Consider the following 25,145-nt stretch of genomic DNA (forward strand, 5'->3'; position numbering starts at 1 on the left):
CACACAAACACACACTCGCACCCAGTCTCAATCTCATACAATGGAAGCAGTGCAGGCAAATGATCTCATGCATATTCATTGAGAAAATCCTGAAAACCCAACTGGATTGTGGCCCTCGAGGACAGATGGAAAACCCTGAATTAGGAGATATGCACAGGTCTGCCCTACGCCCTATTCCAGTGGTTGCCAAACCTGGTCCTGGAGGCGCCCCAGCCAGTCAGGTTTTCAGGATACCCACAATGAATATTCATGAGAAAGATTTGCATGCACTTTCTCTACTAGATCTGCATGCACTACCTCCACTGCATGCACATCTCTCTCATAAATCTTCATTGTGGGTATCCTGCAAACCTGACTGGCTGGCGTGCCTCCAGGACCAGGTTTGGGAACCACTGCCCTATTCTATAACATGTGTGCCTAAATTTCATAGCACACTACTACTACTACTACTAATTTCTATGGTGCTACAAGGCATACGCAGCGCTGTACAACATACATGAAAAAGACAGTCCCTGCTCAAACAGCTCACAATCTAAGTAGGACAGGCACACAGACAGAATTCAAGAGGTGGGGATAAAAGGGTACTGGGCAAGTGAATAGTGGTTAGGAGTCAAAAACAGCGTTAAAGAGGTGGGCTTTTAGCCTGGATTTGAAAACGGACAAAGACGGGGCTAGACGTACAGGCACGGGAAGTCTATTCCAGGCGTGAGGTGCAGCGAGATAAAAGGAACAGAGTATGGAATTATCAGTAGAGGAAAAGGGGACAGACAAGAGAGATTTATCCACAGAACAGAGTACCTGAGAGGGGGCGTAGGGAGAGACAAGAGTGGAGAGTTACTGGGGAGCGGTAGAGTGAATGCATTTATAGGTCAGCAAGAGAAGTTTGAATTGAATTGAATGCGGAAACGGATAGGGAGCCAGTGAAGAGACTTGAGGAGAGGGCTAATGTGAGCATAGCAACTCTGGCGGAAAATGAGTCGCGCAGCAGAGTTTTGGACTGATTGAAGAGGAGAGAGATGGCTATGTGGGAGGCCAGTGAGAAGCAGGTTGGGCCGGTAAGGGGAGTTCCCTAAAATTAGGCATTGTGTTACAGAATATCTGCATTTATACCAGCTTTTGGCAGGTATAAGCATTCACGCCCACAATTAGACGCAAGAAGCTTTTTAAGCTACTATTCTGTAAACAGAGCTCTGTGCAGCAGCCTTAAAAGGAATACTAGCTTAGGCTCCATTTACCAAATCAGGCCCAAATTGTTTAAGATGAAGTGAAATATTTACTAAAAACGCCATTGAAAAATCCTGCTGAGTTTCTTAAAACGTTGCTTTCAGTAACTAGACTTTCAGCACATAAAGCATAGATACATTTTCTTATCTAAAAAACAAATTAAATGCTAACAATAAATACAAAAAGAACAAAGCACACACATTACCCGGGCTGGGCTAATACCAGTGGAGCTTGTATTGACAGCTTCCTGCTGAAAATTAATGATATTATTAATCCTCCCATCCAGATCCTGAACAACCTCCATTGTGGCTAGACAGAATGGATCCCCACTGCTTCGCCCTTTCATCAAATGCATCTTGATTGAAGAAAGAATCCGGCCTGCTGAGATACTACAAAATAGACATACTGTCATCTCCACATTCAACTACCAATACATGCACAAAACATCACCACATATTGGTTGCTCATTAAATAAAGATGTTTTCACCACTCTGCATGAGGGAAAGCTTCTGTAATCCAAGTTATTTCTAGAACTCCTTTCATTTCTGAGTTGTATTGCTCATCAGTAGACTTTTATACATTTCCCTCATTTCAAATGTTAGCAAACCATTCAGTTTTAACTTTTAAGTCATCTAATAGCAACATTTTTGGTGCATCAAAGGAGTCATTATTCCATGCATCTGTTATTTTTTCCCCTTTAATTGAATAGCAGAAACAGTCAAAACAGAACACCAGACACAATGATACATAATTTATCTAACAGATTATATGGGGGGGGGGGGGGGGGGGGGGAGACAAGGAGGGATAACCAAAGTTGGTGGAAGGAGATTAAAGTTGTCTTTCGAAAAAGAGATGAAGACTTAAGGCCAATATTCAAATACGTAATAAAATATTAAAAAGCAGATTCCTAAAACTCTAGTCCAAGTACAGAAAAGAACGTGTCAAAACCATATCCATATTGTGAATCGCCTTGCCGGGAACTGTTCGAGCCACTCTGGTCTGTCTGGATTTCCATCATCCATCTTGGTCCACCTGGATTTCCACCGTCCATCTTAGTCTCTCTTCCCTTTCCCTTCTTACCCTGTTCTTTCTCCCCTGTCTAATGTAATTGTAATTGATTTATCTGTGCATTGTAAGCCACTTTGAGTCTGCTTCATGTGGAAAAAAGTGGGGTATAAATGTTCATAAATAAATAAATATCATAGCAGGGTCAGCATTACTTCATTTGCTCAACCTCCCAAAGGGAAAAAAAATTAAGCTACATTTTATGACGCTCATTTTTTGACAGTTATGTGGAAAACAAAAATGTCTTATGACCAATAAGTATAAATAGAATACATTAGCTTGTCCTTGTTAAAACAGCAGCACATTAAAATTTGGCTATATAAAAAAAAAGAAGTCAAATGAGTCGTACTTGACAGGGTAATAGCTACCTTCACTGGTTAAAAAAAAAAAGTACATGCACACTTTTGCTTTGAAAATCCAGCAAAGTCTACACAGTCGGGGTTAGTCAAAGTTGGGTTTTTAGCACACCTTAATTTTACCACAAAAGTGATTAATTTGCAGTACACAAACAGTGCTTATGATCAAACTTGGAAGCAGCATTATTTTTGTGACCTAAGAGAAATGGGTCACATAAGGGCCAGGCTGAAGTATTGCTCCCCCCCCCCCCCCCCCCCCCAAATCTCAGGCGTGTCTTGGGGGTCAAGGCAGGAGATTCCCAGTTTCTCCTGCTCTTTTCCGCATCACATTCAAAATGGTTCCAGTGACCTCTAGAGGTAAATCTTGTAGTACTAATGTTAGGGGATCAAGCTGCTGTACAAGGGCAAAAGGCCTTTATATGATAGCTTGACCCCTAGCGGTAGTAACGTGAGACTACTACTACGGGTTGCCAGCACCATTTTGTAACAGGGCCTGGAAGGGGCAGGAGTGAATGGGGATCGCTCCCTCCCCAACTCCAAGAAATCCCCTAGATTTGGCAGGTAGGTCCTGGTGAGAGAAATACTATTGCTGGCCCCTTTAATGAGCAGTCTCGGAGCATTAGGCCATGGCTTTGTCATTAGGGCAGTAATGCACCCTAATAACTACCCCCTAAATACATGTGTACTCAGAACACCACGTAACTATATTTACACCTGCTATAGGAGGCACACATATTGGGCTAATTTAGTAATCGGCACTCACAAATTGGCATTGAATGTTATTCTATAATTAGTGCTCAAAGATGAGCGCCCATTATGGAATAATATCGAATGCTGATTTCCGCGCCAAAATTTAGGCACCAGGACTTACGCCTGATGAAACCAGGTGTAATTCTTGGCCCTCAACTTAGACAAGCACCTCTGGTATTCCCATTGCGTGCAAATTTTAGGAACGCCCCTGACCCGCCCATGCTCCTACCATGGCCACGCCCCCTTTGGGTTGCATACTATAGTATTTGGGTGCACAATTGTTATAGACTAGCATGCCGCAAGATGTGTGCACAATTCCAAATTTATGCAAATTATTGCCAATTCGCACCCAATTATCGGCACTAATTGAACTGAGAGCCAATGTAGTTGGACGCACATCTTGAATTGGCGCATAGAATCCAGGGGATTGTGTGTGAAATTATGCACATATATACTTTTGAAATTTCAACCCCATAAGTGCACAGTCCTCTCCGTTACCAGCCTCAGAACACTTACTTAAACACCATACAAACTTACACAAGTTCTATGTATGTATATTTAAAACAATTGTCCATCCAATATCTGGTTATAAACTGGACATTTCTACAGCTAAGCACTTCTTTACTCATGAAAATGGTATTTAGAAAATCATTCTCTAAGTACAAGACAAACTAAGAACGTAAGAACTGCCATACTGGGAGGAAGTGACGTCACAGGGAAGCATGGTCGCCTAGCTTCTTGGCTCCCTCACCCTCCACTGCATTATCGGGGAAAAAAGCGATCTAACGAGAGAAAAGCACAGCAACAGCTAGTGGATTCCTCCTCTAAACAGCTGACAACATGAGTAAAACCGTTTCTACGCGGAAAAAAGAAGCGGAGAAAGCGGAGAAAAGCATGGCAGGCAAGGCCGCAAAACACCGCGAATCTCCTGAACGCGCCTCCCCGTCGGACTCGGACTCGGCGCTTTCCCTGTCTGAAGCGCGAGCCCCCCCTCCAAAAAAAGGTATGACCGGCGAACTCTGCAAGTTTCTGTCCAATATACAGATGGAGATCAAACAATCCAAAGATGAAATATTGGAGCGGATGGACACACTTAGCGTCGACCTTAGGGAGCTGGGGGGCCGCATGGAGGAGGCAGAACTAAAGATAGATGAACACGCCGAAACTTTACATAAACATGCAACTCTGCTACAAGAGATGGAACATAAAAATGCGCACCTGGAGTACAAATTAGATGATATTGAGAATCGGGGACGGCGGAATAATCTTCGCTTTCGTGGCGTCCCTGAAGGTGGTGAAATCGAAAATGTAGCAGAAATAGTGCAAACTCTTTGTTCCACCTTGCTGGGCCCGGAGGACGGAGAGTTCCGGTGTGAATTGGACAGAGCACACAGAGCACTGGGGGCGCGAAAAGAGCAACAGTCACGGGATATCATTGTGAAGTTCCATAAATATGAGACCAAGGAAAGGGTGTTGGCATCGGCCAGAAAGAACAAGACCTTGGAATATGGAGGAGCCCAGATCCAGGTTTATCAAGACCTGTCGCAATACACCCTCCAGTTAAGAAGGCAGATGAGACCAGCGCTGGAGATCCTGAACAAACATCAGACACAGTACAGATGGGGATTTCCTTTTTCTCTGAACTTTACACTGAAGGGCATTAAGCATCGGGTGCAAAACCTACAGGAGGCATGGGAGACCTTGCACGCTGCAGACCTTGTGCCTGCAAAAGCCCCTCCTGGAGCGGTGGCGCCCGCCACAAGGGCGAAGCTTCAACGCTGGCAAAGAGTTCCAGAATCACCCAAGAGAAGCAAGCAAAATCGTTGACCTGGGCTGCATAGGCTCGATGGGAAATCAGAGACTGTGTTTTTAAAGATCTGGAGAGTGGAGGGCTGCAGTGAGCGTGGATCTCGACCTGTAGACTGTGAGACCTGGGATGGACAGGCCTCTAGCCATATCCTTAAGACTTATAAGAAGAAATGAATCGGTAACGATATGAATATGATGTATACTGAAGTATAAGGGACCTGAATGTGGGTTCAAGGCGGGGGAGGAGGGGGAATCAGTGATTGTTTAGATCTGTTAAGAGTGGAGGGGGGGGTTGGACTTGGGGCCGGGGATTGTGTGGGAGCTGGGTAACTTCCTCGAATCCCACTTGAGGGTCATAGGCCTCTCATGTGGTGAGAATGACTGGGATGGGGGGAGGGGGGATAGCAGGGGAGGGCGCGGGTGGGAGACGGGGATTCTGGAAGGGGAAGGGGAGGACAGGGCTGAGAACAAAGCTGATATGGTACAGAGGGGTCATGTAAAGATGTCACAGGTTAACCCTGATTAATTAATCACAGATGGGCACAGACCTAAAGATAATATCATATAATGTAAAGGGGCTTAACATGCCTCAGAAACGACAGAAGTTTTATAAAGAATTGAAACAGCTTAGACCACATGTGGCTCTCCTGCAGGAAACACATCTGAGGGGTAGACATGAAAGACTTCTCTCCCATTCAGAGTATCCAGTGGTGTACCACGCCTCAGCAACAGAATCTAAAAAGGGGGGAGTAGCGATATTAATCCATGGAGCAGTAGGGGCACAGGTGATTAAAGTAAAGAGGGACCCGGGGGGACGTTATATTTTTTTACATATTAGAATTGCCCAAGTGGACCTAACAATTGCATCTATATATGCACCAAATAATGGACAGGCACACTTCTTTGAGAGAGTTAAAAATTCTCTGGCCACTTTTGTACGGGGCACCCTTGTCATTGGTGGGGATTTCAATGCTGTGATGGACTCGAAACTAGATCGTACAGGAGTCCCTAGAGTTGAGGGACAGAAAGACTCAGAGGCATTGAGATCCCTAGCATCCTCACTAGGTGCATTGGACTTGTGGAGGGTGAAACATCAGAGACAACGAGACTACACATTCTATTCACCAGTCCACAACTCCTATTCCCGTATCGATTATATTTTTCTAGATGTCACATTAGTGGAGTGGGGACCTGCAGCGGGGATAGGTAGCATGACCATTTCGGACCATGCCCCAGTGTGGGTAACTTTGCCAAACATTAGAGCAGAGCACAAGGATAAAAGATGGTCATTAAATGTAGGTTTACTCCAGGAAGGGGAAGCGGTGGAAGGCTATAAAAAAATGCTACAAGAATATCTTGAGTTTAACCTGGAATCAGGGCCTCCACTTAGCACGGTGTGGGATGCTATGAAGGCGGTGTCTCGGGGTTATTTCCTGCAATTGGCTAGCAAACAATCCAAGACCCGTAAGGCACAGATAGCGAGTTGTACAGAGAGCATTCGCCGGTTAGAGGCTCAACATAAGGGTAGCGGGTCGGCACGAGTTCTGCGGGAGCTTACTGCACAGCGTGAGCTACTCGACTCTATCTACTCAGAACAAATTGGCTTGTTACAAGCAAAGACAAGAGTGAGCTCGTATGAATTTGCCAATAAGGCGGGGCGCCTCCTAGCTATTAGAACGCGCCGGCAAAAAGCCGAGCGGACTATCTTAAAGATACGTGAAGTAGGTGGGAGGGACTTAGATAAATCTGAACACATACGTAAGCGGTTCAGGGAATTCTACCAAGAACTGTATGCCCAAGAACTTAACCCTCCCCCGGACTTGGTAGACCAATATTTACAAGGCAGTGAGCTGTCCTCTTTGAATCAACATCAGCAGGCTTTCTTAGATGAACCGGTAACCCCTAAGGAAATTCAGGTGGCTATTCGTAGCCTGCCATCGAGTAAATCACCTGGGTTGGACGGTTTGCCCAATGAATTTTACAAGAAATTCGCCCCAGAACTAGCGCCCCTATTGGCAGACTTGTTTAACCAGGTGGGGAAAGGGGGGCCTCTGCCGATGTCAATGATGGAGGCATGGATAGCAGTAATACCTAAACCAGGAAAAGATAAATGCGAATGTGGATCCTATCGACCTATATCGGTCTTAAATGCTGACGTAAAAATCCTGGCCAAGGTGCTGGCAAACCGGCTGGCCCCTATTCTCCCAGTGCTTATCCACCCTGACCAGACAGGCTTTGTTTCATACAGGAAAGCGATGGATAATATTAGAAGAGTGGTGGACATCATGTACCTAGCTAAGCAAAATCAGAAGCCGCTCTGTATTTTAAGCCTCGACGCAGAGAAAGCCTTTGACCGGGTTCACTGGCCCTTTCTGCATAAGGTAATGGGAACTATGGGGTTTGGAATGCAGTTTAGGAGGTGGATTCAGGCTTTTTATGAATCCCCAAGGGCCTGTGTCCGGGTCAATGGTGGAAACTCCGAGATGTTTACGCTGTACAGAGGCACCAGACAGGGGTGCCCTCTATCACCCTTATTGTTTGCTATGGTGATGGAGCCTTTTGCAGCTCGAGTGCGCTCGGATCCTACTATCTCAGGAGTCAGAATAGCAGATAGAACCCATAAAATAGCATTATTCGCTGACGATGTACTGATGCTGATAACACGGCCTCTAACCACCTTCCCACATCTTGAGAGTATAATGGCGGAATATTCTGCTGTATCAGGGTTTAAAGTTAACATGGCCAAATCAGAGGCCCTGAACGTGACGCTTCCTGAGGACGTGGTGGACACCCTAAAGATCTCCTTTCCATTCCGATGGGCGCATAAACAAATCAAGTACTTAGGAGTCAATCTGACTGGGGACTACTCGGAACTCTTTAATGCCAATTATAAGGGTTTGGGTAAAACTATTGCAGAGGACCTAGAGCGTTGGGGAGAACTGGGAATATCCTGGTTTGGGCGAATAGCTATTCTCAAAATGAACATACTACCCCGCCTACTATATCTTTTCCAGGTGCTGCCTGTGATGATGCCCAGGCGATTTATAGCTTCTTTACAAGATAAATTGGTGCGGTTCGTCTGGGCCGGAAAGCACCCTAGGCTGGCGAGGTCCCTCTTATACAAAGAGCGGAGAGGGGGGGGGCTGGGAGTGCCCAATCTTGCCTGGTACTATAGAGCAGCACAAGGGAAAGCGGCACTCGAATGGCATCAGGATTATCCTGACCGTCAATGGGTGCACATAGAACAACACTCCTTGGGTGAGAAACCATTGAGTGCCATTATGTGGTTACCAAAATCTTTCAGAACTCTGGAGGAGCGAGCCTGCCCATCTATAACTACAACACTTTATTATTGGGACAGCTTATTCCCAAAGAGACAGTGCATATTGACCCGTGACACTCCCATAGCCTTTAATCCTCTATTCCTACCGGGTACCACCAAGGGGGTATTTACTAAATGGTACGAGATAGGGGTGAGAAAATGGGGTCAAATGTTTGATGGGGACTCATTGCTGTCTTTTCAGGCCTTGAAGGAGAGATACCCAGGGGTAGAGGGAGGTGAATTTGCCTATCGTCAATTGGCGCATTTTCTCCAGACTAAAGCGGTGCGAGAAGTGATGAAGCGTCAAACGCTGGAGCTGGAGGAAGTGTGCGAGAAGTTTGCAACCTCTCGAGGCCTGATCAGTCATCTATACCTCATCATAAGTCAGCAGACAATTTATAGGGAGGAGCATAGGAATAGATGGGAAAGGGAACTGGGTAGGTGCCTGGAGGAACCTGAATGGGAGAGAATAGAAAGAAGCGTGGTGAGAGTGTCGACACATGTACCCCTGCAGGAGAACGCAGTGAAAGTATTATACAGGTGGTACCTCACCCCTGCTCGTTTACAGAGGATATTTCCGTCCTCCTCGGGTATGTGCTGGCGGAGCTGTGGACACAGGGGCACAATGGGGCACATATGGTGGGGCTGCATCAAAATCCGTGCATTTTGGAGAGCGGTCCACTTTAGGATGCAGAAATGGTTGGGAGGTACAATCCCATGGGTTCCTGAGGTGTTTCTGTTCTCTGCCCGGATTGCAGGCCTAACAGCATGTAAACAGACTCTGGCGACTCATGTAGTGGGAACGGCAAGAGTGGTTGTAGCCTCACACTGGCGAAGGGAGGGGGTTCCCCCAATAACAAAATGGCTTCGCAAACTGAGGTATGTAAGTGAAATGGAGAGATTGATGGCTGAGCGCAAAAATCAGATGGGAAAATTGAAACTGGTTTGGAACAGTGTTCCCTCTGAAGACTTATCAGCTTAGCATGTTGATTATCTGAGTGTAATATGCTTGTTAACGGTTAGCTGTGTCCTCTTGGAGGGAGGGTGGGCAGTGGGGGGGGGGGGGGGGGGGGGGGGGAAGGGAAGGGGGAAAAAATGGTATAAACGATAAAATTTGAAGTTACGTGATGTTAATATTTGAATGATGAAACTGATAATCACCACAATGGAGAAGCTCTTACAAGAATTTTTGTACTTACCATAGAATAGCACTTATTTGATGTTTGTGCAATGTATGTTATGTTACGTTATGTTTCATTGAACAATAAAGACTTCTTTCAAATAAAAAAAAAGAACTGCCATACTGGGTCAGACCAAGAGTCCATCAAGCCCAGTATCCTATTTTTAACAGCAGTCAATCCAGATTACAAATACCTGACAGGATTCCAGAAGTAACTGCATTCCATGCTAATTATCCTCAGTGATAAGCAGTGGAACTTGTCCAAACCTATTTTAAACCCAGGGAGGTGGGTTTGACATTTGAGGGTGAAAATAAAAAGTTGTGAAACATCATTTTTTGTGGTGGGAGGGGGTTAGTGACCACTGGGGGAGTCAGGGGAGGTCATCCCCGATTCCCTCTGGGGGTAATCTGGTCATTTAGAGCACTTTTTGGGGCCTTATTTGTGAAAAAACAGGGTCCAGGAAAAGTGCCCTAAATTCTAGCTACAAATGCATACTTTTTTTCCATTATTGGCGAAAGGCGCCCATCTCTGTTCGGGTGATAACCATGCCCCAGTCCCACCTTCACCACGCCTCCGACACGCCCCCATCCACTTTGTACGCTTCCGCGATGGAGTGCAGTTGAAAACGTCCAGGTTCAGCTTTCGATTATACCGCGTTATTCATTTTTGTGAGATAAACGTCCATCTCCCGATTTAGGTCGGAACTTGGGCGTTTTTCTCATTCGATTATAAGCAGGATTATAGATCCTGTGGTGCCCTCACAGTTCACTGCTCAAGGTGGTGATTATGTGTTGCTGAACAGAATTGATTGTTGTCTAACAAACAGAATTTGAACCACGTAAATACTGTGCCACAATATCTGTTTCTTCCAGCTTTCTACGCACGATATTATGATCCACAGTGTTGAAGGCTTCTGAGAAATTCAGCAAGACTTGTATTGAGGCAGATCTCCTGTCATGGAGATTGCCAAGAAGGGACACAACTGCATCCATTCCATACCCAGGCCTAAATAGGATTACCATATTTGCCCGAGAAAATTAAAAGGACATAAAAATATCACCCCACCCCCAAGAAAGTCAGATTCCCTCTCTCCTCTCCCCCCCCCTCCCCCTCCAGCCTCCCCAATCTTTTTTCCAGCCTCTCTCCATCCACCTGAATCCATACACTTCCCCCCCTTATTTTAGTGCCCTGGTGGTCTAGTGACCCTCTTTCCTGCCTGGCGCAGCTGCAGGCCTGTCTTGCTTTTGGCGCTGCTTCAAAATGGCTGCTGAAAGTTCAAGCAATGACCTTGCAAGAATTCTGCAGGAGCGCATAGTTCGGTGTGGAGTATCCTTGAAGGATACTATTGAAACAGGATATTTAGGGAATCCCAGTAGAGAGGTTTCAACAATGTTGAAAGTAAGCCAGGTGTGCTTAATGAGAGAGCAGGATAAAGGATGCAAATTATCCTCTTCAACTTCTAAGCAGTTGTAAATCAAAGGAAAAAACACAATTTGAAGTGCCTGTATACAAATGCTAGAAGCCTAAAAAATATGATGGCAGAGTTAGAATATATAGCACTAAATGATGAGGTAGATATAATAGGCATCTCAGACTTGGTGGAAAGAGGACAATCAATGGGACACTGTGTTAGCAGGGTACAAATTGTATCGCAACGATAGAGAGGAACAAATCAGAGGGGGGGTTGCGCTATATAATAAAGAGGGAATTGAGTCAAATAAAATAAACACATGACACAGATGACAGCATGGAATTATCATGGACAGAAATTCCATGTGTGAAGGAAAGACATATTCTTGTAGAGTTGTACTACCGTCTGCCAGGACAGAATGAACAGACGGATGAAGAAATATTTACAGAGATTAGGAAAGCTGGTAAATTGGGCAACACTATAATAATGGCAATTTCGATTACCCTGATATTGACTGGATAAATGTTATATCAGGGAGTGCCAGGGAGTTGTAATAAATGACTGCTTCTTGGAGCAGCTGGTCCAGGAACCGACAAAAGGGGGAGTCATTTTGGATCTGGTCCTTGGTGGCGTGCAGGGCATAGTGCAAGAGGTGGCGGTGTTGGGCCCCCTGGGAAATGGTGATCCTAAACATGATCAAGTTTGGCTACTATCTGGGATGAACCCACAAAGGAAATCTACTGTAGTTGCGTTTAATTTTCGAAAGGTTGACTACAATAAAATGAGGAAAATGGTTAAAAAGAAACTAAAAGGATCAGCTGCAAAGGTTAGGACACTAAATCATGCATGGATGTTATTCAAAAATACCATCTTGGAAGCCCAGTCCAGATACATTCCATGTATTTGCAAAGGTGGAAAGAAGAGAAAACATCAGCCAGCATGGTTAAAAGGTGAAGTAAGGCCACTACAGCCAAAAGATTGTCCTTCAAAGAATGGAAAAAGGACTCAAATGAAGAAAATAAGAAGCAACATAACCGCTGGCAAGTCAGATGCAAAGCATTAATAAAGAAGGCTAAAAGAGAAAATGAAGAGAAACTTGGCACAGAGGCAAAACTCACAGTAACTACTTTTTCAGGTACATCAGAAGCAGAAAGCCTGCGAGGGAATCCGTGGGACCGTTAGATCACGAAGAAGCAAAAGGGGCGCTCAGGGCGGACAAGGCCATAGTGGAAAAACTGAATGAATTCTTTGCTTCTGTCTATACAGAAGAAGATATAAGAGATCTGCCTGTACCGGAAGTGGTTTTCAAGGGTGATGAGGAGGAACTGAAAGAAATCTTGGAGACCTGGAAGATATACCAAGCCAAACTGACAAATTAAAGAGTAGTACATCACCTGGACAGGATGGCATACATCCAAGGGTACTCAAAGAACTGATCTGTTAGTAATATGTAAACTGTTGTTAAAATCGTCCATAGTACCTGAAGATTGAAGGGTGGCCAATGTAATGCCGATTTTTTAAAAAAAGGTTCTAGGGGGTGATCCAGGAAATTATAGACTAGTAAGACTGACGTCAGTGCCCGGCAAAATAGTGGAAACCATTATAAAAGAATAAAATTAAAGAACACGTAGACAAACATGATTTAATGGGACAGAGTCAGCATGGGTTCAGCCGAGGGAAGTCTTGCCTCACCAATTTATTTCATTTCTTTGAAGGCGTGAACAAACATGTGGATAAAGGTGAGCCGGTTGATGTAGTGTATCTAGATTTACAGAAAGCTTTCGACAATTTCTCATGAGACTCCTGAGAAAATTAAAAAGTCATGGGATAGGAGGCAATGTCCTTCTGTGGATTAGGAACTGGTTATTAGACAGAAAACAGAGGGTAGGGTTAAATGGTCATTTCTTTCAATGGAGAAATATGAACAGTGGCGTGCTGCAGGGATCTGTACTGAGACCGGTACTATTTAACATATTTATACATGCTATGGAAGACCTTAGGAAACTGGAAGACTGGGCATCCAAATGGCAGATGAAATTAAATGTGGACAAATGCAAGGTGATGCACATTGGAAAGAATAATCCGAATCATATTTACCTGATGCTAGAATCTACCTTTGGGGTCAGTGCTCAAGAGAAAGATCTGGGTGTCGTCATAGATAATACACTGAAATATTCTGCTCAGTATGCGGCAGCAGCCAAAAAAGCAAACGGGATGCTAGGAATTATTAGGAAAGGGATGGTGAATAAGACTGAAAATACTATAATGACTTTGTATCGCTCCATGGTGCGTCCACACCTTGAGTATTGCATTCAGTTTTGGTTGCTGCATCTCAAAAAAAGATATAGCGGAATTAGAAAAGGTTCAAAGAAGAGCAACCAAAATGATAAGGGGGATGGAACTCCTCTCGTATGAGGAAAGGCTAAAGAGGTTAGGGCTCTTCAGCTTGCAAAAGAGACAGATGAGGGGGAGATATGATCGAAGTCTACAAAATCCTGAGTGGTGTAGAACGAGAAGTAAATCAATTTTTTACTCACTCCAAAAGTACAAAGACTAGAGGACACTGGAGGAAGTTACATGGAAATACTTTTAAAACAAATAGGAGGAAATATTTTTTCACTCAACGAATAATTAAGCTCTGGAACTCTTTGCCGGAGGATGTAGTAACAGTGGTTAGCTTATCTGGGTTTTAAAAAGGTTTGGACAAATTCCTGGAGGAAAAGTCCATAGTCTGAGATAGACATGGGAAGCAACTGCTTGCCCTGGGATTTGTAGTATGGAGTGTTGCTACAACTTGGGTTTTTGCCAGGTACTTGTGATCTGGCTTGACCACTGTTTGGAAAACAGGATACTGGGCTAGATGGACCACTGGTCTGACCTAGTATGGCTACTTTTATGTTCTTTATAGAAACGTTTATTAGAAAATATGTCCATAATAGACATTCTTTTAAAAACATTCCTCAATATTTCACAAAAAATTCAAGCTTTATTCCCCAATAGCCAGATGTGTTTGAGGCAAGTGTCCTAGAAGAGACATTCAAGTTTGAGAGAAAGATCAACCAAGCTAGTGTTTTTCAACTTTGTATATAGAGAAAATGAAAGTTACAAAACAAAGAAAGTTCAAGTCAGACATTGAAGATTTGCCAGAAAAGGGCTCCTAAAACATTAACCTAAATGTTATCAGGTCTCTGAATTTGAGACACAGGTCAAACGAATTCTCCAGTTAAAGAAAAGAAAATACAGTTTTGGTGCATCTACCTATGGAATTAAAGCTTGAAAGAAAAAAAAAGTACAAACTTAAGTTCTGAAACCACTGGAACTGTTTTCAAGTACAAAACATTCTGTAGCAACAGTGAAGTTTAAAAAAAAAAGTTAACACATTGCAATTAGACCATATTAAAATCTAAATATATTTGCCACAGGGAACATGTGGATTAATGATCAATTTCAATGTGATTAATTTAGTTAAGGTTTTAAAAGAAGCACATGATGTATTTGTTCAAGCTGACTAGTTTACTACACAAGATCACAGAGGGGAGCAGGTTCCCCCCTTCCCAGTAAGACAATGGTAGTGTTTCTGGGCAAACATTCTGAAAAAACACTTGTAAACATTTGACAGTGCACCCTCTTCAGGACAATAGAGGAAGCACAACACACACAAAATGCTATTAAACTTGTTGCTGTCCATTCAGCACACACACAATATTTTTAAAATTCAGAAAAATTCTTTGTACTTCTAAAATAGCACAATATAGGGCCGGATTCAGTAAATGGCACCTAAAGTTAGGTGCTGGAAAGATCCGCACTAAGATAACATTCAAATCAATGAACCAACAGGGAATAAACTCCAGAGGCATGGTGATAGGGGCTATTCACTTTAATATTTATTCCCTTATCTTGTTTGTCCTGTTTGTCTGTCCTAATTAGATTGTAAGCTCTGTCGAGCAGGGACTGTCTCTTCATGTTCAAGTGTACAGCGCTGCCTAAGTCTAGTAGCGCTTTAGAAATGATAAGTAGTAGTAGTAGCAAAGGGCACTCAGTGCCAAGTACCCTCTGCTGAATACTTAGTGCAGATCTTTCCAGCACCTGAAACCTGGTATAAATGATGGCACCTAATTTTTGCCAAATGACCATATTCTATAGCATTGCACTTAACTTCTAGAACACCTCAGCCTACGTCTTTCCCATGGCCACGCCCTTTTCAAGTAGCACACTAGAGAATTTAGGCATAGATATTATAGAATAGCTCCAAGGGCAGATGCGCGCGCAAATCTAAATTGTTGCCAATTGACGTCAATTATTGATTGTCGACGTCTCAGACTCATTAAATTTGTGCACGCATCTGGCCTAGGTTTCGAGCTTTGGGAGACCTATATAAAATCCAGGAGTTAATCACTATCTTTGAGTAACAGAAAAAAAAAATCCAATAAAAGGAAATTATTCAGGGATACAGAATTCCCCAGCTCCTTAAGAGGCTCTTTTACTAAAGGGTTGCCCTTGCTGCGTGGCAACCCAAACTACTGCCGGAACAATGTGGCCACTGGTGGTAGTTCCGCCTCCAGCGCGCGCCTTTTCCAGTGCTGCTGGATTTTTTTTTGTAAATAAAATGCAGGGGGTTACCCTGCAGTAATTAGGCAGCACTGTGCATTGTCCAGTTACCACTGGGGTAGAGCAGAAGCCCTTACCATCACCTCAATAGGTGGCAGCAAGTGCGCCTCCCTGCATGGCCACATGATAAGTGCAAGCTTACCGCATGGCCGTGTGTTTTTTGGGGCTTTTTACTCACTGTGGCAAAAACGGCCGCCACCACAGGACCCTTTTTACCGCAGCTTGGTAAAAGGACTCCTATGTATTTTGTGTTCTATTGATAACTGCTTATTGGATATTGCGTCATTTAAACATGTCAGGCTTCAGGCTAATCGGTCTGCTACAGTGGGGGAAATAAGTATTTGATCCCTTGCTGATTTTGTAAGTTTGCCCACTGACAAAGACATGAGCAGCCCATAATTGAAGGGTAGGTTATTGGTAACAGTGAGAGATAGCACATCACAAATTAAATCCGGAAAATCACATTGTGGAAAGTATATGAATTTATTTGCATTCTGCAGAGGGAAATAAGTATTTGATCCCCCACCAACCAGTAAGAGATCTGGCCCCTACAGACCAGGTAGATGCTCCAAATCAACTTGTTACCTGCATGACAGACAGCTGTCGGCAATGGTCACCTGTATGAAAGACACCTGTCCACAGACTCAGTGAATCAGTCAGACTCTAACCTCTACAAAATGGCCAAGAGCAAGGAGCTGTCTAAGGATGTCAGGGACAAGATCATACACCTGCACAAGGCTGGAATGGGCTACAAAACCATCAGTAAGACGCTGGGCGAGAAGGAGACAACTGTTGGTGCCATAGTAAGAAAATGGAAGAAGTACAAAATGACTGTCAATCGACAAAGATCTGGGGCTCCACGCAAAATCTCACCTCGTGGGGTATCCTTGATCATGAGGAAGGTTAGAAATCAGCCTACAACTACAAGGGGGGAACTTGTCAATGATCTCAAGGCAGCTGGGACCACTGTCACCACGAAAACCATTGGTAACACATTACGACATAACGGATTGCAATCCTGCAGTGCCCGCAAGGTCCCCCTGCTCCGGAAGGCACATATGACGGCCCGTCTGAAGTTTGCCAGTGAACACCTGGATGATGCCGAGAGTGATTGGGAGAAGGTGCTGTGGTCAGATGAGACAAAAATTGAGCTCTTTGGCATGAACTCAACTCGCCGTGTTTGGAGGAAGAGAAATGCTGCCTATAACCCAAAGAACACCGTCCCCACTGTCAAGCATGGAGGTGGAAATGTTATGTTTTGGGGGTGTTTCTCTGCTAAGGGCACAGGACTACTTCACCGCATCAATGGGAGAATGGATGGGGCCATGTACCGTACAATTCTGAGTGACAACCTCCTTCCCTCCGCCAGGGCCTTAAAAATGGGTCGTGGCTGGGTCTTCCAGCACGACAATGACCCAAAACATACAGCCAAGGCAACAAAGGAGTGGCTCAGGAAGAAGCACATTAGGGTCATGGAGTGGCCTAGCCAGTCACCAGACCTTAATCCCATTGAAAACTTATGGAGGGAGCTGAAGCTGCGAGTTGCCAAGCGACAGCCCAGAACTCTTAATGATTTAGAGATGATCTGCAAAGAGGAGTGGACCAAAATTCCTCCTGACATGTGTGCAAACCTCATCATCAACTACAGAAGACGTCTGACCGCTGTGCTTGCCAACAAGGGTTTTGCCACCAAGTATTAGGTCTTGTTTGCCAGAGGGATTAAATACTTATTTCCCTCTGCAGAATGCAAATAAATTCATATACTTTCCACAATGTGATTTTCCGGATTTAATTTGTGATGTTCTATCTCTTACTGTTACCAATAACCTACCCTTCAATTATGGGCTGCTCATGTCTTTGTCAGTGGGCAAACTTACAAAATCAGCAAGGGATCAAATACTTATTTCCCCCACTGTATGTTTCAAATTGCCAGCGCCTCAATTTGGAATACCTTGCCAGTGGTAATGTAAGTGGAGTAATCAATTCTGTAATTTATGAAACAGCAAAAATTGCTCTATTTTATTCAGGCTTTTGGAGTTATGTTGTAGGAGACTGCTCACTGTCTATTTGTTTAGATGCTGTTTATGTTTGCATTTGAGTACTTAATGTTTCTGTGTCAATGATTGTGTTACTTCCTGTATTATACACCGCCTAGGACAATTTGGATAGTGCAGTTTATAAATAATTTTAAATAAATAAATATGTATGCCTCCATCTCACACTCGATTCGCCAGCTTGCTCCTGCCTCACTCCCCCCATTTTAAGCCACTCCAGTTCACTCTTTTTCCCCTTCTTTTTCATGCTCAGTCCTCCCCCGTCCACACCCACTCTACCCCTTCCATCAAGGTGCAATCCCCTTCCCCCTCAGCTCTTTCCTTTTCTCTCCTTGTAGCACTTTGCTTCTTAGGCCCAGGCTCACCCCTCCTCATCATTACTTCTACACTCAGGCCGCAGCTACCTCTTCCCACTAGCCGTGGAACCAATCACGCTGCTTCCTTCCTCTTTCCTCCTCAGTTCTCTATTCCCATAGGCTGCAGGGCCAACTATGCTGCCTCCTCTTCCTTCCAGCTCTGCAGCTACCAATCCCCACTGTTAGGCCTATTTTGCGGTCTCCCTCCTCTTCCTGCTGCTCATTGCTTAATTCTGCTCAGAGAGGGAATGTTTGCAAATTCTCCACTGCACAGAATTCCCCTACGTATGTGTCCTAGAGAAACATATGTGTCTCCCCCTATAAATATCCTACTTCCCCTAACAGCTTAATTTCTGCCACATACAGTGGAACATCCAAGAGAAATGCTACTAGTTACATGTGGAGGTGATTCCAAAATAAGTTCATGTGTCCTTTTTTAAAATAGCACCACGGCAGGTGTTTATTTGCCCTCTTAAACCAGGTGCCCTGTAATAAAATTACCCTTAGAAAAGCCTGCACAATTGTAGTTAAAATGCATCTTATCTTGACTGGTTTAAGTAGCTAGGTCAGCAAGATGAGTCGGGTTTACTAAAAGGGGGTTATCCTTGATAAAGCTTTATAGCAAAACATGTGTCATGTCAGATGAGAGATTCCCCCAAGCCAACTGAGTTTTTTTTTTTTTAATTTATATTAAAAGTGTTTTGGAAAAAAAAAAAGTTTTTCCACATATAAGGACCGATGACAAAGTGAGAATGTAAAACACGAGTGTCTAAAGATGTTTGACGCAGTTGAGGTCCTGAAAATTAATATATGCTAATATTAAAAGATATAAATTGCACAATGACATAACTGACATTTTGATTAACAACCTGGTGGAAATAAGTTTAAATAGCCATTTAGAAGTCTTTTATAAACTACACATATACTTAATGATTCTGAATCTGCCAAAATCATGTTCCTTAGCATACCAACATATGGGTCCAAGTACACAACCTTCTTGCCTTCACCACGCCTCCAACACGCCCCAGTCAACTTTGTTCGTTCCCACGATTGCAGTTGGAAACGCCCAAAATCGGCTTTCGATTATACCGATTTGGGCGCCCACCGGAGAAAGACGCCCATCTCCCGATTTGGGTCGAAAGATGGGCGTCTTTCTCTTTCGAAAATAAGCTGGAAAATGTCCCAACTGGATTTTCCCCATCTACCCCATTGTTATTTTCTTCTGTTTACTCAGTGGGGGGTCACTCTCATCCTCTTAGCTAAATGCAGGCTACAGATGTCTATAGGCTTTTGAGATTTCCATATGAATGGATTCAATGAAGTGACAAAGATCAAGTACCCGATCCCTTAAATAATGGTGTAACTGGTTGAAGAATTAAGTGCTACAAAAAATAATACACAAATTAAAAGAAAAAAATTACCTTGGATTTGAGATTTCTAAAATTTCATCTAGCTTATCAATAAAATGAACAAAGTCTGAAAGTCCCTTTGTGTGCTTTCGTAAAGGATCGCTCTCTGAAGGTGCGTATCCTTTTCCTCCAAGTTCTAGGCTTCTTATAAATGATGTTGCCACCTTTAAAATAAAAGCTTGAAATTAAAACTAATTTTACTAACCTCAAGGTTTCTGCAAAGTGAGCACCTACTGGAGCAAAAATGCATATTCAAATACATCCACACTATGGGGAGTAATCATCATTTGCAAAGCATAACGAGTGCAAGTCATATTACACACAATTTTTAGAAAATGAGGCTTTGGTACTGGCAAACATACAGTCATTACCACAGCCATTACCACTTTTGAGCCAAGTTTTCAATATCACATAACTAAGAAAGGGATAAAATTTAAACCTCTCCCTGAATTATCTGCAAGCATGTGCAGTTCCATATATAAGCGTCATTTTGAGCCGGCATTGTTTTAGATGTTAACCACTTAGTATCATTCCTAGTTTGCAATTGGCAGTATATCAAGCCTTGGAAAATAAAGAAAGAGGATTCTGTATGTTTTTGCAGAATCAACTGAGAAGAGTCTAATAAACCAGCACAATAAACAAACTACATTTTTAAATATGACCAAAATTACCATGCAAAACTGTTTTAAGAATTCCCTCTCATTCAGTATTAGTAGTCTATTGTCCTGGTCAAATCATTATATCCAAAAAGTGCAAACTGTGCATTAGATTGAAAGAATTTAAGATATGATAGTACATTAGCTTAGTAAAACCACTCATTTCAGGTATTAATCTTCAAAGATCAGGTATTAATCTTCAAAGGATCGTGCTTTCTGCAGAACCAATATGGCTACATCCCTTATCGAAACTAAATTCAAATGTTCAAGATTCCAAATAGCCCACTGTCTTCTATAACCAGGTACCCATTGGATAAAACCAATGAACTAGATTACGTTGGAAAAAGTTTAAGTGTGCCAATAGCAGCACAGTAACTCCGACCATGATTGTCAGAATTTCTCACTTATTATAGCGCAGATAAGCAGACAATAGTTTGCTGTGTTGACACAACATGGATTTTTTTTTCTACACAATATATTTCTACCAAAAGTAATAAATGAATGGAGTACATAAGCATAATGATGAGCACCTATATAACTAAGTTAGATATGGTAATTTCATCTCAATACAGTACTGCGTACCAGAAAGAGTGACATCTGCTTGCTCTGGGAAGCATGTTTCAGGTTGGTAAATGCATCTCTCCCTAGAGCTCTATCAGGAACATTTAGGATACAAGCTAAGGCAAGATCATTTCTGGAATTTACCATTAGCTTTAAGTAGGAGCAAATTATTCTCTTCAATTCCAATGACAACTGCAAAAAGAAAAACTTACAAATTAATTTAGATTAGCCTTTTCACAAAAATCAAAACAAAACTCCATATACATATTATACTTCATGTATGTCAGGAGATGCATATTACAGAGAGATGACAAAGTACCTAAAATCATGTTACCCAGTGGTCTACTTATGTAACATAATCAAAGGAACTATAATGACAGAGATCCAAAATACTGTCATCGTAAAACTTTATTTCTTTAGAACAAATCCAGTCATTCAAGCTGCCAGAAACAAAATAGGTACTTGGAGATGCAAAGCGATTGAGTATTTCATTTTAACAGGTCAAAAAATCACCTCAGAACAAGAGTGGGTGCCACTATTCCAATAAATTATCCAAGAAAATTAATTCTGGTTTCAGGGCGCATTTTATAAGCAAATAAAGGGGAGTAGCCATGGGGGGGCTGCATTTGCACCCTCTGTAGTGACCCTCTATGTGGCTAAATTTGAAGCAGCTCATCTGTATGGTTCAGTTTGGTTCTAGTACCTTAGGAAGTGGGTGCGTTTTTTGGATTATGTTTTCTTTTTATGGGATAGCACAGAGGAGCAATTAACAGACTTCCAAGTATGGATCAATTCTAGATGGTCTGACCTGCAGTTCACTATGACTTACAAGAATTATATTGAATTTTTGGATGTGAGCCTGCACTGCGAGGGCATCAGTATTCAAACATCTGTCACTGCTACAGTATAAGAGTTTTCACCCATTTCATCTTAAGAGGTGTTTGATCATTAGTCAATTTTTTTGGATTAGGAGATTAAGTTCTACTAATGAGCAATTTCAGCAACAAGCCTTTTTTGATGGGGGAGCACTTTGTACAGTGTGGTTATTCAAGAGCAGTAGTTAAAGTGCATTTGCGAGCAAAATTTGCACATAGGGAGCTGTTATTAGCATATCAAGTACAGAGGTGCGATGATGAATAGGGCAAAATTGCTACCAACTTAACAAATGTTTCAACAGTCACTCAGCTCATTTTTAAATATTGGGAAATCTTGATAGTGCATAAGTGTTTTCAATATTACCCTATAATAGCTTATCCAAGGGGTAAAACTAAGGGGAAATACTCACATACAAGAGTACAGGTTATATGCAAAGATCCTAGTGGGTCATTTCAGTTGTGGAAGTTGCCAGTGGTGCGAGTTAACAATAGAGGGAAGTCAGTGGGAGGTACTGGGGACCATCTGCAAATTATAGGCAAGATGGAATACACTATGACATTTAATGTAATTTATCTGATACTTTCTCCCTGTAATTTGGTATATGTGGGGAGATCTGCAAGGGCAATTAAATTTGACAGAGAATAAGTCTCGCATAAGCAATCATGTGGTCAATGCACCTTAGGTCCAACATTGGATAAAGAACAAATCGTCTGTGCACTGACATGCGTTGGAGAATAATCAATAAAGTTGAGTTGGGAGTGGAGGGAGGGGATCCAGTTTCTTTGTTAAATCTTTGAAGACACATCTCTTCAACAAAGCCTACAAAAGTAATCCTCAATGAAACAAATCATTCCTTAAACCACTCATGAGCATCAAAAAACACCTCTCACACTACCTTACTTAACACCTTTCCATCTAAATCCCCATTTACCTTCAGCCTATTATCGACTGTATTTAAGATCTTGCAATGACTACATAATAATAACACTCTGTAAGCCACATTGAGCCTGCAAAAAGGTGGGATAATGTGGGGTATAAATGCAATAAATAAATAAATAAATTATAAGGAGCAAAGGTGAATATTTACAATGAATACGCTCCACCCTAGGGGCCTTAATATGGAATTAGATTGGGCATTTTTACTGGGAAAGTAATCTGTTGATTTGTTCTCCTGCAGCCTATGAAATCTTCATAAGAGAGGTTCACCTGTGCCTCCATTTTGTAGCAATTGAAACAGAAGGTATTTGTGGTGGAGATAGGATAAAGCTACCACTTCATTTTATTTCATTCCTCCAGTTTGATAAAGGATAGTTTTTAATGTTTTGCTATAAATTTCCGATCCGCAACCTGATGAAGCTACTGGTTTAGTGCCAAGAAAAACATGGTCTGTGGTGGCGGTGGATCTGGAAGATTTCTTGAAAAAAAAACTCAACAGAAAAAAAAAAGCTAAGTTCAAATTTAAATTTTGGAATTGGGATTTACAGTTTAATTTGATGAAAAGATATTTAATAAAATGTTTAGGAAGCTAACAAGACTGATGAGGAGGCAGGTGAGTCATGGGCAGAGCGGCATGCGTGAAAAAAGTCACCGCTGAGGTCTCTATAATATTGGTAGCAGGTTATGAGCATAGAGCAGTTGTAATCGATAGCAATTAAGTATAAGCAGCCTTCAAAGAGAGAAGTACAAATCTGTAAAGCTCGGGTTTCCTCCAATCCTATCATTAAGGACTTAATTTTCTGACCACCTACAGAGCTTATTAATGCAGGACAGATTAAAGTAGGGATACACACCTCAGACCCCAACACTCCACCAAAATACTTGGATGTCTTTTTGATTTAAAAGGTCAGGGGTATTTGAAATGCATAAAAAGAACCTTAAGCTCTCGCGTGATATTATTGTAGCTATAAAATGATTAACAATTACTACTAACTTGGGAGTGCAAGGCAGAGGACTTAAATTTGGAGAGGGATTGGGCAGACATGGATTGGAGCAGAGGTGGAACCTGGTGCTATAACAGGGATTCCAAAGGTAGCAGGACCATATGGATTCTGGAGACACTAGCAATGAATGGAAAGAGACCAGAGAGGTAAGTGACTCAGTTTGACTAAAGCAAAATAACACACTCTGTATACATACCTAACATGAATAATGAGTTAGTTATAAAGTACTTTCATACAAAGAGTCTCACCTCAGCCAAACCAGAAGAGACCTTAATACCACACTATACTACAATTAATGAAGTCTCACCTGCCTAGTAGCAGGGCTGCATGCCGTCAGAGGGTCGAGTTTGATTCTCTATTAAGTTTTCTGCATCCTGAGTCAGCCAGAGGCGATATGAAGGGGTTGAGGGGTGACAAGGGGGCTCAGGAATGGCAAGACCTACTGGCCAAATTTAAAATCCATAATTGCAAAGTTCTGAAATGAATCCAGAGAGAGGAGGGGAGGTCTAGTCCTTAATACAAGGGTAGTTGAGAATGAAGGATCAAAGTGCTAGATCCCCGTTCCAAATTTTAACCAAAGTTGGAAAAACAATTAAAATCCCCCACGAAACAAGATGTTTCCATTTTACGTACATTCTTTAAATCTCCTTCAACATTCATATACCTTTAATGGGATGATGTTTAAAACAAAGTCATGTGCCTTATAACTTTTTGTTTTGACCATTTATTAAACTGCACAAAGAAGCCATCATTACCTTCACATTATCTTGAATATGCCTAGTAGGTGTTGAAAGAATGGCAGGAATGAAACCACTCTCTTCTGAAGCATGTGATAAGCCAGAAATAAATTTGAGCAGTTGAATCTGTAAAAGAAATGCATCAATGTTGATTTCAGCTACGTTTGACTAAATTAGTTATTTCCATTAGTATAGCAAGCCACTTGGAAATACAAAAACCCTAGATAGATAAGAATTCCTACAATGAAACCAACTAAAAAAAAAAAGACACAAAATTGAGAAATGCACCACTGAATTATAGTCTTGTTTTATAAAAATATATTTTTTTAAATCCCTTACAGGAGATAACTCCATGTCAGTTTCAGAGTCTAGTGTAGTACACTTCTGATATATATCAATAAGATCCAACATATTGCTGCTCTTCAGAAAAAGGTCATAAGCTCTTCGGCTATCTGTATATTTATCTGGTATTTCAGCTTCTTTGAGGTTCAGGTCCAGTTTATCATGAAGCAAGTATTTCCAGGTTGTCACCACTTCACTGAGTGAAACTGTAAATTCTCCGGCACACTAAAAATGAAATAAAAATGCAAAAGTGAAAAGACTAACATTTTCACCTAGTGTACACCATCTTCTCAATATAAGAGGAATTATACTCTAATCTTAGCCTTGGGTTGCACTAAAACTCTACAATCAGAAGCTGACCAAAACTGGGTTGTTTCTTTTTTGCTTTTCCTCCAATTTTGACCAAAACCGAAACTGCCACCAAAACTATCTGTAAGCTTTCGATCAAAACTGCAGCCAAAACAGAAATCTCATGTTTGGTTGTGTGA

General features: G+C 42.3%; 1 protein-coding gene across 3 annotated transcripts in view; it reads right to left on the reverse strand.

Moving 5' to 3' along the window:
• PARPBP (PARP1 binding protein) overlaps positions 1-25,145 on the reverse strand; it is a 56,367-nt gene that overhangs the window by 16,402 nt on the left and 14,820 nt on the right. For 2 of the 3 annotated variants that reach the window (XM_030215166.1, XM_030215165.1), the window contains exons 3-7: positions 24,655-24,882; positions 24,334-24,441; positions 20,784-20,954; positions 19,558-19,709; positions 1,430-1,613 (exon numbers count right to left, since the gene is read on the reverse strand). In XM_030215166.1, the coding sequence (XP_030071026.1) occupies positions 1,430-1,613; positions 19,558-19,709; positions 20,784-20,954; positions 24,334-24,441; positions 24,655-24,882 (843 nt within the window). The remainder of the gene's footprint in view (positions 1-1,429; positions 1,614-19,557; positions 19,710-20,783; positions 20,955-24,333; positions 24,442-24,654; positions 24,883-25,145) is intronic. The other variant, XM_030215167.1, reaches the window with a different exon arrangement.

This window comes from Microcaecilia unicolor, chromosome 9 (assembly GCF_901765095.1).
Source record: "Microcaecilia unicolor chromosome 9, aMicUni1.1, whole genome shotgun sequence".
NCBI lineage: Eukaryota > Metazoa > Chordata > Amphibia > Gymnophiona > Siphonopidae > Microcaecilia > Microcaecilia unicolor.